General features: G+C 48.0%; 6 protein-coding genes across 6 annotated transcripts; 3 read left to right on the plus strand and 3 right to left on the minus strand.

Annotated features, from left to right (window-relative positions):
- Nucleotides 1-2,195: 2,195 nt before the first annotated feature.
- Nucleotides 2,196-2,423, plus strand: PHYSODRAFT_382225 (hypothetical protein; the record flags this gene model as incomplete). The annotated part of the gene is made up of 1 exon (XM_009523050.1): nt 2,196-2,423. A coding segment is annotated over one exon (228 nt), but the record flags the coding sequence as incomplete, so codon positions are not given.
- A 267-nt stretch (nt 2,424-2,690) lies between these two features.
- On the plus strand, nt 2,691-3,074 carry PHYSODRAFT_372994 (hypothetical protein; the record flags this gene model as incomplete). Its single annotated transcript, XM_009523051.1, has 1 exon — nt 2,691-3,074. A coding segment is annotated over one exon (384 nt), but the record flags the coding sequence as incomplete, so codon positions are not given.
- A 4,258-nt stretch (nt 3,075-7,332) lies between these two features.
- On the minus strand, nt 7,333-8,337 carry PHYSODRAFT_487747 (hypothetical protein; the record flags this gene model as incomplete). The annotated part of the gene is made up of 1 exon (XM_009523052.1): nt 7,333-8,337. One exon carries the CDS (start codon nt 8,335-8,337, stop codon nt 7,333-7,335), a length of 1,005 nt encoding a protein of 334 aa, XP_009521347.1.
- Nucleotides 8,338-9,366: 1,029 nt separating this feature from the next.
- Nucleotides 9,367-9,809, plus strand: PHYSODRAFT_326994 (hypothetical protein; the record flags this gene model as incomplete). The annotated part of the gene is made up of 3 exons (XM_009523053.1): nt 9,367-9,422; nt 9,567-9,591; nt 9,654-9,809. 3 exons carry the CDS (start codon nt 9,367-9,369, stop codon nt 9,807-9,809), a joined length of 237 nt encoding a protein of 78 aa, XP_009521348.1.
- Nucleotides 9,810-12,452: 2,643 nt separating this feature from the next.
- PHYSODRAFT_285142 (hypothetical protein) lies at nt 12,453-12,743 on the minus strand (the record flags this gene model as incomplete). Its single annotated transcript, XM_009523054.1, has 1 exon — nt 12,453-12,743. The coding sequence occupies one exon, from the start codon at nt 12,741-12,743 to the stop codon at nt 12,453-12,455; it is 291 nt and encodes a 96-aa protein (XP_009521349.1).
- A 272-nt stretch (nt 12,744-13,015) lies between these two features.
- PHYSODRAFT_480767 (hypothetical protein) lies at nt 13,016-14,209 on the minus strand (the record flags this gene model as incomplete). The annotated part of the gene is made up of 1 exon (XM_009523055.1): nt 13,016-14,209. The coding sequence occupies one exon, from the start codon at nt 14,207-14,209 to the stop codon at nt 13,016-13,018; it is 1,194 nt and encodes a 397-aa protein (XP_009521350.1).
- Nucleotides 14,210-14,448: the final 239 nt, after the last annotated feature.

Below are 14,448 nucleotides of genomic sequence, written 5' to 3' on the forward strand. Positions count from 1 at the left end.
TGTCATATTATAGTATCGCAGAATGCTGTATACGCCCATGCTGGTACCTTGTAGTGGCAATGATGTAGGCCTGATGCGGGATGTCAGCGCCTCTCCGGCGGAGGTTGTACACGGTACGGTCCAGACTAACGGAGAAAGAGACCAACAGGACCAGAACGGTCAAAACAGCTTAGCTAGCTTAGACACATGTTCAGTAGCTTGGCGCACTTTAGATGGCTGACTCTCTCATTAACCTCGTATGTGCGTGAAAGCAACTTGAGCAGAAGAGCCGCTTGCGCTCATGCATCTGCGGTTGTGGCGTGTTTGTGACACATCACCACATGTTATAAAGGCTCACAGGAACATGTAATAAAATAACCCAACATCTGTGCCACAAGCACGTCACAAATGCTTGTGACAGCAACGGTGCCGATATTTTACAAGTGCAAACAAGTTGCGCTGTTTAGTCACGCAGCCGATGTACATTTTTACATTGCCAATGTAAGACCAATGTAACATTGGTATTTCGCGATCACAGGCATTGCTGCATCTCACTCACACGGTATTGGAGACCACAAACCCTGGAAACACGTGGCTTCCGGATAGTGTTGAGGATAGGACCATGCTCTATCAATTTCTTAGTGAATGCATATAGGTATGGCGGCTTTAGAAGAAGAAAAGGTGTATAAATGCGTTCATGGTGGCCGGTGTGTACCCTCGATGACAACCAGCTTGGGCTTTGCCCGCAACGATGGCGGCGGCGGGGAAAGGAACTCGAGTTTCTCTGTTCTGAACACGGTCCTCCTTGACACTGGTCAATTTTTTTTCACGGTAAACCGGCGGCGAGCTCGACCAACAAACAATAAGAGCAAACAATTAGAGAGGTTTCGGAGCAATTCATTACCCTAAGTTCGCACCTGGTGTGGCCCTTTTGCGCCCACCTCGCCGTGATTGTCCCCAGATTTCATCAAATCCAGGGATTTCATTCCCTACATTTCCCTCGTACCTTTTATTAAGTTCAGCCGAAAATGAGCATACCATACAAATTTCCTAATACGACACCTCTGTAAACGTATGCAAATCAAAACATTTAATGAAATGTGACTGAAAAATGGCTTTGAGGGTAATGCGAGGGTGGTGACAATCCCAAAACCTCTCTACTATCGGTCAAGGCACATACATAAGTACGTTTTCAAACAATATTTTGTCAGATATTCAACGCATACTTCGAAGTACCGGTAGTCTCGTTAGCGAAATTCACTCATTTGTTGTGATCCGTGGTTGGCCATACAGAAAAGATGTCGAAGTTTTTCGTTAAACGTCTTAAAATATCCCGCCACTAGTGTGCAGATCAGTGCAAGTTAATTTTGCAGTGGCTTCCTTGCACAATTTTACTAAAGGAATGAGGCAATGCAAGATGTGGCGGTCACTTCGTTATTTATTTTAGCACGGGCTTTTTTTCTAGGGGACCAAATTACTTCCGTGATTTCGAACCTTTTCCAAAACGCATCCATCGAGACAGCCAGGCGTACCTTGTAGACATCTTGTAGCATAGTTTCGCGAAGTGTAAAAAACTGTTAATACAACTAGGCGAGCTTAGTGCAACTCAAGGCTCCTTGTGGATGCGAATAATGGTAGCTATTCATTCACTGAAACGAGTATTTTGTAGCCTAGATGCTTGCCCTTCACACGAGTTCATGCTTAGCATGACACAACGCCTTGAGTCATCAGCAAGCACATGCATGCATGTCGGTGGTGGCTTTTTATTTACCCACTATATTTGCCCGAGCAGCACGTGGCAAAACACAATTCCAGTACAAAAGGTGGTTTTGCTGCGAAGGCCACTGTCACTGTATTATTGACACTGTATTGTATCATGTAGATTTTTGTATCATGCAAACAAAATGTGTGTGCAGGCCGGCACGCCTGGATGATCACCACTGTACTCTAGTAAATGCATTTCGATGTTCGAGGTCTGCGTGCTCCTCGAAGACTGCCTGCCGCCTTTGACACAGGACACGTACGCGCAGTGGCAAGTCACAAAATTCATCCACGGAGAGCTACTGAAGAACGCACTCCAACTGCCAACATCAACGCTGCTGAGGCGGCCGGAGGTCGTGGGGTTCGTCAATGGGTGCGCAACAGGTTCTCCCAGCATTGAAGGCGGCGGTGGAATCCTCTGCGCCGGCCCGCACAGCGTAATTTGGGCTACCAGTCTAGCCTTCCCATCCCCAAAGTGTACATTCAACCTGGCAAGTTTCGTGGCACTTTTTCATCTCCTGTGTGTAGCTGACAGACTGGGAGTCAAAGGATTTCACGTCGCCGGAGATAGCGAGCTCGTGATAAGGACGCTGAATACTCGTACACCTCCCCACGCTGCTCGGCTACGGGCTTGGTTTTTAAAATGCAGACACATGGCTGACAAGGTCCGCGTTGCGTCATGGATGCAAACCTTTTTAAAGCGGCAAACCAGGGCTCCTGTAGTCTAGCAACTGCGGCAGTTGAGTCAGGGCAGACGATGGAACCAGCACCAGAGCACCTTAACATCACATTCCTCAGAATGCCGCAGCAACTGCAAGAAGGCCTCGTGGAATAGAAGGGGGGACGCGCAGGTTCTGCTGGCAGACCCCGAAGAACAGCAAAAGAAGACGTAAGTAGAGAGATTCGGCCAAGGGTAAAACCACGGCAGCAGGGTTGTTAGGACTCGGAAGTTATCCAGTTGTCCAATATACTTCAAGCAAGCTCTGCGACGAAAGATGCTCAAGCTCGGAATCGCTGAACGCGAAATCTACATTTCAATGGAAGAAGGGGCGATGGATGAGCTAACTACAATCCGCCAATTTGAAATTGTGCGCTCTGGAATTCTCAATGTGCAGTGCACAATTCGGGAGGAATGCCAAGACCAAGGCATCGCGTACTCAACTGAAGCTTGGGCCAAGTTCTGGAAATATTTCGTCCACACCTGGATTAAAAAGTACAAGCCCGAAGACTGGAACGTGTACGGTGTGCAAGAGGACATCGTGAATCGGACTAATAATCCGTTGGAAAGCTATAATCGAACATTGAACCGCGCTATGGGGGATCCCCACCCGACATCGGCAAATTTATCGTTGTGTTGGAGGCAGAGGCTCAACGGTACGTCGACGCGTTGTCGGATGTGGCCAACCGTAGGGTGCGCACACCTCGTCGAGTCCGGCCCAGACTTACTTCTAGCGCAGTGGAGACGGCCGAAGACAGTCCAAGCGAAGTTGGTGACTCGGTTTCTGAGGCGTCGATGTCCTCGGAGTACTAACTCTTGTCACTTGCCCAAAGTACATGCACAGAACAAACCCTCACTGCATAGCTTAAATTGAAATTTGCTTAAATTTTCAATACATTTGGTTACTTCGAGATCTATGACACTTTTCCACGACCGTAATTGAGTATAGAGTTGTTTGTCAGCATCAAATTCGCGATTAAGACACGAATGGATAAGATTCATGTAACGGGGTTACACGCACAAGTGGCTACAGTCACTTGTTACTCTAACAGATGCGATGTCTGTTAGAGGTTTGAACACTTCCTCGACCTTGGTGTAAGGTACACCAATGGCTACATACATTTACGACCACCACGACGTACACATTTAGGATTCCTATTGGCTGAAAGCCGCATCTTTTAGCCAATGAGTGACTTGCATGTTAGCAGAATCCTGCCAACCAGCCGTTGGCAGATTCCTATCTTAGAATATTACATTTAGAGGAAGTCAGAAACATAAAACAAAAATAGCAGTTCTCATCTTTTACCAAAACCCGCTACTTGGAGTCTTTATCTTGTTTAAAGTATACTCGTGGATCTCGAGTATACTTAACTCAAGTAAAAGAAACCTACGCTTCCTCATACACGTACGCATACGTGTAAGCCGTAGTAGTGAGCCAAGGTAGGCCCACTACAATTCAGACATGTTTTCGCAAAATTCAGCACGTCACTGGCTCAGTTCAGCATCTGTTTGGTCAAAAATGTAAGGGGAAAACGTCTTTATTGTGGTTAGAAACGAATTTCTAATTCGGCCAGGTTAGAAACCTACTTTTCTTATCATAGAAAGCGTCAACTGCGCGCCCGTCCATGTAGTAGTGAACATGGATAATGATGAGACCGATAATGGACGGGGCAGTACCCGACGATTCGACGGCTGTGGTCGAGCGACGTGTCGACCGTCGTGGAGGCGGCGTCTGGGTTGGCGTAGGGCCGTCGAATGGTGGGAGGGGGCCTTGATACTCGTGCAGACGGCCGAGGCGCTTGAGATAGTCGTAGCGGTTTCGGTAGGCTTTCTTTTGTTTAGCTAGCTCCTCGCGTTGCTTAACAAACTGCTTGCCACACGCAAACACCTTTTGGTGGCGCTTCATGTTGCCATGAGTGGCGAAACGCTTCTTGCACTTGGGGCAGGTCTTGGAGCGGCGCGGCATTTTCCCAGAATGGTGTTCAGTAAAAATATTATTTTTGAAAATATAACATAAAATTATGAAGGCAACAACACTACGAGAGGGATCAACTTTTGGATGAAACTTGACCTACGATTTATATAATATGCAAGGAATTAGCTTAATTCTTCGCTTAAAATGTTGATCCAAAAGTTGGCCTGTCCCAGGTTGATCCAAAAAAATCTCCCGGAGGACCCACTTCGGATTTCGATCGCTATAGCCGATGATTTTGGGACAGTGATGCTAATTCGCGTACAAAGTAACACCGGCTTCTGCCACTTGCACACGCGAACTATGAAATCACCAATGAGGGAAACCTTGAGCTTACGTAACTTACAAGAACAGCACAATCGTCGCAGTTGAGTCAGGGCGCAACTTACATGAAGTACGATGGAGTGAGACTACCGTACTATTCGATAGACAGTCTTGGGGACAGCGGTCTCTACGGAAAGCTTAGTCTTGGGTCACTTGGTGTACTCCACCGAAATATAGGTTGTTTGTAGAAGCGTGCGAGTTTGTAATCGAAAGTACATCGTGTATGGTAACCTTCAAACCTGCTTGTACCGCCAGTTCAGAGAATCGCTACTCGGGCTACAATACTACTTCGAAGTTCTTCTACATTCAAATCCATCTTCCAAGCTCGCTGCACGCAGCCGCAAGGACATTTATAGTTTTATATCAATTAGATAAGCCTAAAGAAAAGCACGAATTTACATCACAGCTAACCAAGACTCTGTATCTTAAGCATGTCTCCAAGACGGAGATACAAGAACAGTCTGACTCTCTACCAACAACTTATAATATTGTATACGTGTACGTGGGCAAATGCAGTATCTACATGCTGAGGCCTGTGCTCGATGCCCTTGTTTCATGGCGATTTACCAGGTATTGGGGACCACAAAATCGTTCTTGCTCAAGGGAAGACATCTGAATTACAGCTCTGTCGTTGGTTGCAGTTTCAGGAATTCGAAGTGGTTACCCCCACATCATGCAGATACCTGAATACATGTAGAGAGCGGCTTAAGTACATATACATCCTTCCTATCCCAAGTTGCGATTCCAAACTGCCCACCTCTGCTGTCAACATTGATTGTGCCATGATCGTTCCTAAGATGTGAGTCATGAGTTTCATGCAAACTGAGACATTTCACCTCATTTTTACAGATCACAAAACATTGTTTATTCCTTATTCATAGTATATTTTCGCTTGATTCGCAGTCGTTGAGATGTTTGTGTTTGCCCGCAAAACAGTTTGCAAAAAAATCGCTGTAGATTGGACGTAATCTGTCGTGTACGTTGATTGGAGTCATGTGTTTTCAAGAATTTCATAGATACACTAAAAATAAGTGGTGTAAGGCAAAGCCCTTTCAGCAAACTCTGCAGAATCCAGTGTATTAGTCACAACACACGATCTTTGATCAGTCCGACGATTATGTATGCAGTCGTCAATCGCCATTTCTACTTGCACCGCTTGAGTCCGCTGCCTCATTTTCCAATTGCCTCGGCATCGCACACACCCGATACTTTTCAGCACCGACTTCTTCCACCTTTTGAGCATGCGCTTCGCCTCGGCACTTGCATTCGGCGCACTCGCCTTGTTCAGCGTCAGTTCGGGTACTGAGATCCAGCGTGGAGCGACGACTGCAGTTCCTGAATCCAAGCTCCGGACCGAGACTGAGGTCGTGCCGCCACCGCAAAAGCAAACCGTGCGCGATGGAGAGCGTCAGCTGGGCCTGTGGGAGTGGCTCTTCCAGAGCCCGACTGCGGCGCCCCCGGCGCCTCCGGCATCAGGAAAGAGCCATGACTTTGTGGGGTGTGATGACGTTTTCATTTCTTGCTAGAGCACACTCCCCCCAAAGCCCCATTCAGAACCGACGGACAAGTAAAACTGCCTTAAAGTGTATATACAGAGCTCTCCAACTTGTGATCGTGATAAAAAGAGTAAAAAGAAAACAAAAACACCGTTGTTAGCCGCAGAATACGCTTTTCCTTGGCTTTTGTTTGCTTGAGTAAACTCCCAATGGATGTGCTCGGTTCACAGCATCCTACCCTTCCGACTACGTGTTTGTGTTGATCGGGGCAAACACCTAATACACATATAGACCAGCTCGCCTCCAGCGCTGCAAACTCAAATCCACTCGGCTTTTTTCAATCAGAAATGGCAGACACTCGGATTTTTTTCACATGTCGAAACCAGAATTATTCTGTATCCTACCGTCTAAACTTTCAAGCGTAGGTGCAGTTCATCGAGACTCTTTCGATGTTTCAGATGCTACAGCCATGAATAACTCATGGCGAGTTGGGTAGACATAGTATTTGCCAGACCCCACATGAAAATACCGCGAGGCCTGGAAGTGCGAAGCTTGAATGCAACAACGCCACGGAGTGCAGTTGAACAGGAGAAAGAAGCAAATCCATGAAATGTGGAGCTATGTACTGTAATAAAAAGTATACTTTCGTAGCAACTCGTAGTCTCCCTTTACTCTAAAATACTATTTCGCCAGGTGTTTTTCCTGACGCAAAAGAATGCTATCGTACTTGAAATGTATGTAGACTTACCGAAATTTTCAAACATACCCAGTACTCTGAGATTTTCCCTATTCAAGTATGCAGCCATGACGCTGTCTGTTTTTGAGGGGAAACGATATACGGCGCGAAAATCCACGGTAGCCGTTGTCCTACAGTTTTATAGAAGTACTATCAGGCGACCTTAAAAGGTTACCTATTCTTTGGACTCCAGGCGGCTGGAATTTCTGGCTGCAAAACATCAAATAGTGCTCCCAAATTACGTCCGTAATTTTGAACTAAGTCCAAAACGCATCCTTCACGAGTATTTAACAGTAGAGCACACTAATAAGGTAGCTCAGCAGGCACGTTTTTTTTCGTTCTAGCATTAGGGCAGGCAGTCTTCGATGATGATGATGAAGTGAAAAAGACAGCCGATGAGTTTGGCCCGGGGAAACTGATGTTTGACAGCGTTCATCAGAGCTTGTTCAAAGTCGCACGTGATGAATGCAGGGTCCATTGCAAAGTCAAAACAGGCGTTGGTGTGGTACAAGACGTAGTCGTACACCTTGGTGGTTTTCCCCGTAGCCAGCGCGTAGCAGCTTGGAATGTACAGATTCGAGATTGTGTCGTACACCATCACGACTACCAGCTGGTAAAAGTTCGCGGGAACACAGCGGAATGTCCCGTCAACGAAAAGCGAAGTTTGCCGAGCCCTCAATCGGTCCAACAAAGCAGGGTGCCCCCACAAAATGAAGTGGTGCAGGGCCTCGCCCTCGTAGTAGGAGCCGTGATACTGGAAGAACTTCAGACTGGGGTTTTCTCGCACGCTGCACAGTGGGTCCGTCTTGATTTGGACAAACACATCATTGCCGAAGCTTTTCAACTTCGTTCGGTAGAACCGGCCTGTTACCTGGTTTTTGGTTAAACCGCTTGTAATCCTGCCCGGGCTTTGGAAGAACTCTTTGCGGATGTGGTCCCACACCTCCTGTGGACTGAGCGTTGGCTGCTCAAGCGCAAGTTCGTCGATCGCCTCCAGAATGTCGGCAGTGAGAACAGGTGCTGACGGAGGTCGTTCGCTTGGAATATCCCTCATAATTTCGCGATTGCAGCCGGGCTTGTGCTCTCCTCTCTGAATTATGGTCCCGTCAGCGCGGTGGTACACCTTGGCCTTGCCCTTGGTCCGCTTGTGGGAGCTGCACCGATAGTTTGTTGATCTTGCGGAGTCGTGATATCGCGCATAGTAGAATCCGTTGTAGACGATAGGCCCGGTTCTGGCGCGACCGGCTTCCTCTGTCTTCGTCTCTTCATCTTCTAACTCCGTCTCTTGCTCTTCACTGCCTGCCTCTTCTGCACCACCATCTTGTTCTCCGACTTCGAACAGCTCACCCATGTCGCTTGACTCGCTCGAAGGGAACGGCTCAGTGTCCCCAGATGCCTGTGAGGAGGATGACCTTGGGCTTAGAAACTCCATAGTCGGTAGTCGATAAGGCAGGTCGTCGTTGGTTGATGGGAATTGTGCGAATGACCTCCAGGAAGTGCCAGGACACCAACTGGATGCACAATACCAACCTTACACTAGCGATAAGAGTACATTTGTACTGCTAAATTTATGGATAAGATTTTTACACATGGGATCTGTGAAAACCTGGAGTTCGGACGCTCTAGAGATACCAGACTATTAGCCAACAGCAAAAAAACAATCTAACATTAGTGATAAGACTATGTATGTATTGCTATATTTAGGATAAGGTTGATACGCATGGGATCTGACAGAAACGCCGTCCCAGACGCACTACAGATACAGTCTTATCCAATATCAAGCCGATACCCACACAAATAGTAATATAAAAGAAAGTTGTCCCAAAAGTTGATCCAAAAAAAGTTGATCCAAAAGTTGATCCATCGCGAGACAAAGTTGATCCAAAGTTGGCCTGTCCCACGGTTGATCCAAAAAAGGTATTTCGTCCTCCGACGTTAACTAGCCCTAACCTCAGCTCAATAACGTTGCAATAACAAGAATAACGTCGCCCAAAAAATAAATGACGCGTAAAATACGTGACAACCAAATCCCTCATTCAGGCAGGATTTTCCCTCAGGATTAAAATACTCATTTCAAGTGAGGTTTGACCTCGATTAATTTCGAACTTAAACGAAAATAAACTGTACTTTAGGAAAAGGGGGAGAATCTCAGCCCTCCATTTCAGAAAACCAGCTCGGACGGCGCAGCCACCTCCTAGAAACATTACGATAGCCCGCTGTTTAAGGGTGGGGCAAGCCAAGCGACTTCACGAATTACGTAAGTTTGACCTTGCTTCTTACAGGTGTGCATTAATGTTGCTTGTTATATGTGCATTAACTTTGGTAATTTGTTCTTGTTTATTTGGTACTGTATTAAGGCTGTTAAGGCAAAAGCGGCAGGATGCTCCGTACGAGCAAGCTGAACGCATTGGCATCGGAGATGGCCAAGCTGCGAGAGTCTGCCCCCCCCCCCTCCCGCGAATACTAAAGGTAACGTTGCTCTGCGCTCTATTGTCTGCTAATGTTGCTCTATGATAAATAACACTGCTTCATTAATATTTATGTTTCTATGTTGTTTTGACGTTAGTATTCAGCTTCAAGCTGCGCGCCGCGGGACGACAAGGACGTGCGGGCTGAGAGGGAAGTCCACATCTAGCAGAGTAGTTCGGCCTGGTTCGCAATGACAAGAAAGGAGGCTCTACGAAGCACCAGCGACCAGACCAGGAGGAGGACGACGATCACCATGGCCAGGACAGCAGCAGCGATGAAGAAGACGAGGTCTTTGACAGAAAATCGATGCAGGAGGAGGCCAAGGTGGACAACCGGACGCTGGAGCGGCTTTGAGGACCGATGTAGGTTAGACATACAGAGTAGATTAATCATAGTAGTGTTAACGTTGCTCGTAATAACGTCGCGATTACTATCGTTGCGAAACATAACGTTGCTCTTGGTACACACCCCAATTTTCTTTCCTAATTAGTACTGCAAAACTCGTTGCATGTCTTCAACCTTTCGAGTTATTATATTATTACCCAACCACTATCATCGTCCAGGTCCCTGACATAATGTCTGCTGCTTCGTGTTGCTTGAAGTTATGTTCTCTAATTTCCAGTATCTCTAATTTCCGTACACCTATACGATTGTCGTCCTAAACGTTTGCGAAGCATTTGCGCCCAAGCGCTTAGGTTTAATCGAATGAGGTCGACACTATACGAAATATCGCCGAGTACTAACGTTGCTTCTCAATAACGTTGCATTATGATTAGCGTTGCGCATTAACGTTGCTCCAAGATAACGTTGCGTTTTGTTTAGCGTTGCGCATTAACGTTGCTCCAAGATAACGTCGCTTTATTTTTAGCGTTGCACGTTAACATTACCCGTTAAGGTGACTTATTCTACTTCCTCTGTTCTTATATAAAACTAGTGTTCAAAGCCGTACTTATAGTTATCAACCGCCAAACTATTCAATTGTATTACCTGGGTCAGACGCATCAGCCATTACATGATCGCTATAAAACTTAGCAAAGTGCTTTACTATAATGAGAGAGGATAGCACTACGGTGACTTAGCCAGCGCGTAGTATAGGAAGCATATTAAATGGAGGCAGGATCACGCATCTGCATACTATACCTATAGATATATTGAGTCCATTTTTAAGAAAACAGCGATGCATATGATTTAGAACAATATCGCAATTTTGACCACCGTAGGCGGAGATGCAGCAGTGCGCGTCTCCGGGAGTAGGTAGCCGACTAAACCGCAACAAATTCAAATTCAAGAACAAGATCGCAATTTACTTTAATATCACTGCTATTAAATTACAGCACACAACTGATGAGGAATCTGTTTAACGCTTAGCATGGACATGTCGGCTAGAACCTGCGACCTTTCTGGTAGATTAGCTGTGACGATACATTTATGCATCACTTCGACAATGTTACCCTAGATGAGTTTGATAATAGATTCTACGTCCATTTGTTGCATGTGTCGATGTGTGGTCGTTATTGTACACAGTAATACGTAAAATATAAGCATGAACAGCTATGGTTTATCGGCTAAGCAACAGGCAGCAATTCAAGTCTTACGCTTCTTAAGTTCCAAATTTTACAGCGACGCTAATAGTCGCAACGTTAACTGGTTTTACCTAACAATTATGATGCGCGATTGACGGTTGCACCACTCGTACTAAGCCTTTTACACTTCATACTGTTAAAATATTGAAGCCTATTTATTGTAGGTGAAGTACACGCAACCTGGCAATGTAGTCATTGATAATCTGGCGGATGTACTAAGACGGAGACAATGAGAGTATAACTGAATAGTAACCGAAGGTAATAGACGTGCACCTAATAGTTTTATTTTATAGATTCCGACACGACTTTATACAGTAGACGCGGAACTTCCGTAGTAGACGCGGAACTTCAGCGTCTACTATTATTCCAGATTTTCTGAGAAAAGGTCAACAAGTTTGTAAGAGAATAATTTTTAAACTAGTCAATGCACGATGGCACAGCATTGAATGCATAATGAAAGTGTCCGTACACTCACAATATCATAATGTTATAACCAGCGACGTGGACCTGGTATGTTACTTGGTTTATCAGTAGGGTTTGCTGCCGTGCAATACTGTCACCAACAACTTACCTCGAAGAAAGTTAATGGGCGATGTGATCGAAGGGCAACGTTAGCGGGCAACGTTACTGCGAGAGCAACGTTATCAAAAGAGCAACGTTAATGGTTACGAAAAATAATGGTCACTTTTGAAACGCTTTTACGAGCTCTTGATTAGTTATATACTCTTACAAGAAGAACTAGGTCTCGTTGTCGAAGAAGTACAGCCCAGAAGACCATTGGCATCCGCGATAAAACGTACCCATGCAGAGATAAATGAATCCGAACACCAGAGTATTCACATTTTGAGCCTCTGTTAGCATACTTTGCGCTCACAAAAGTGTACTCGTGGTGTGTGCCACTTCAGAACTCTCCCACCCTCACATCTGAAGTCCTCAGTGAGCGGCTCGATAGATTTGCGCACCTCGTGAGCCTACTATGTACTCATTCAGCACAGATAATACCTCAGAAATAAATTATCTATGTGCAACACACCAGGAATTTATCCGATAAATTACAAGTCCGACCTTGTCCTACCATGTACCCATGTTGCTTATAACGTCGCAATAAGGCCCTAACGTTGCCGTAAAAGTGTTGTGACGTTGTAAAATGATGACTGATAACGTTGCAGGAACGCCATCCTCGAAATCTGAACCAAATTGAGCAAAACTGAATACAGTATTCAAGTACAATTACCCTCTGCCATGTGGCGCCCCAAACATCATGTAATAACTGCCGCAGCAAAGTGCCCTACGTGATATACGTCCTACATGAATCACAACTGTGTCGGAAATAGTTTTTCCTAGGACTGGATGATCTGCGGGGGGGGGGGGGGGGGGGGGGCCTTGGCGGGCTCAGCTCGAGCTCTTACTACCTCTAGCAGCTTGAGTCGTTGTCGTCATTCGAATCATCATTGTCGTCGTCCGAGTCATCGTCATCGTTATCTTTGTTATCATCGTCGTCACTTTTGCCCTGAATTCTCAACAGCCTTCCTGGAGCTTCCTCCTCTGCCTTGAAAAGTCCGCCTTCCTCACTGGTTTCGAACGAGATGGTCGAGACGACGACCCCAGTGCGTGGAAGTGACTCGAACGTCTTTGCTTGGCCCCACTTTGCAGCGATAGACACAACCAGAATGCTGGATAGAGTGGCAAGCTTGCTCAAGTGCATGGCGCTTGGTGAGACCTCAGCTTCTTGGGTAATGCGGCCTCATCGGATACTTCAGCATCTCCCAATTCTCGATCAATCCTTCTCCGACAACCGTCACTCTATTCAATCAATCCATCTACAACCATGGTCTCCAGTGGAGACTCTCCACCCTAGCAAACGTCAATCAGAGAACACTGGAGTCTATCCATATTGATCATAGCCGCTTGTTTATTCAGTTTTGTTACTTGAGTGACTGCCCTTCGCAGTCGGTGATTCTCTTCCCTCGAAAAAGTTTATGCCGTGTTCTCCAGCACGAGAGCGATGCCCTGTCCGCCGCCAATGCAAGCCGATCCGACCGCGTACTTCTTGCCCGTACGCTGCAGCGCGTGCGCGAGGTGTGCCGTGATGCGGCTTCCGGAGGCGCCCAGCGGGTGTCCGAGAGCAATGGCACCGCCGGCCTGGTTGACAATTTCCGGGTCGATCTGCAGCTCCTTGACACAGGCCAACCACTGCGCGGCGAAGGCCTCGTTGATGTCGTAGATGTCAATGTCCGACTTCTTCAGTCCTGCCCGCTTGAGCGCGCCCGTGATGGCGGGCACGGGGCCGATGCCCATGATGGTCGGGTCCACTCCTGACACCTGGTAGCTCACGACGCGCGCCAGAGGCGTGAGGTTGTGCTTCTTCACGGCCTCCTCGCTGGCCAGCAGCACCGTGCCGGCGCCGTCCGAGATGCCCGAGGCATTACCGGCCGTGACCACGCCGTCCTTCTTGAACACGGGCTTAAGCTTGGCCAGCTTGGCCATGTCCACACTGCGCGGGGACTCGTCCACGGCGAACTCCTCCGTCTTGCGGCCGGCCTTGACCTCCAGCGGCGCCAGCTCGGCGTCGAACCAGCCGGCGGCCTGCGCCTCGGCCCAGCGCGTCTGGCTGCGCAGCCCGAAGGCGTCGCACTCCTCGCGCGTGATGCCGTGCTTCTCGGCGAGGTTCTCGGCCGTCATGCCCATGGGCGTCTTGACGTACGAGTCCGTGAGCGCCGACCAGAGCGTGTCCTGCAGGTTGAGGCCGGCGCCGAGGCCCACGCCGAAGCGCGCCTGGTGGCCGTACACGGCCAGCGGGCTCTGCGACATGTTCTCGGCGCCGCCGCAGAGCGCGATCTCGGCCTCGCCCAGCAGGATCTCGTGCATGCCGCCCACGACCGACTGGAAGCCGCTGCCGCACAGGCGGTTGATGGTGAGCGCCGGCTTCTCGATGGGGATGCCGGCCTTGAGCTGCACGTGGCGCGCGATGTACGCGCCGTCGGCCGACGTGGGCGCCACGTTGCCCACCTGCACCGTGTCCACGAGCGCCGGGTCCAGCTTGGCGGCGGCCATCGTCGCCTTGGCCGCCTGCGCGCACAGGTCCGTGGCCGTCACGTCCTTAAGTTTGCCGCCGAAGTTGCCGAAGGGCGTGCGCTTGGCCGCCACGATGTACACGTTCTTGAGCACCATGGGGGGAGGAAGTGTACGGGGGAGGGCGGGGCTTGGCGGTGGAGGCTTGCGGGAAGATCGGGGAATGCGCGCAATGGAGGACCCTGACGTCGACGCCCGTTGAAGTTGCTGCGGGATGCTGACGTGAACAGGACGAGTAGTAGAATGGGTAATATTGGATCGCGTTGTATCATATAATACTACTATGGATGGAATACTTTCACTACTACAGTAGTAATTGTGTTGCTGTTTTTCGGTAC

This window comes from Phytophthora sojae (genome assembly GCF_000149755.1).
Source record: "Phytophthora sojae unplaced genomic scaffold PHYSOscaffold_2, whole genome shotgun sequence".
Lineage (NCBI taxonomy): Eukaryota > Oomycota > Peronosporomycetes > Peronosporales > Peronosporaceae > Phytophthora > Phytophthora sojae.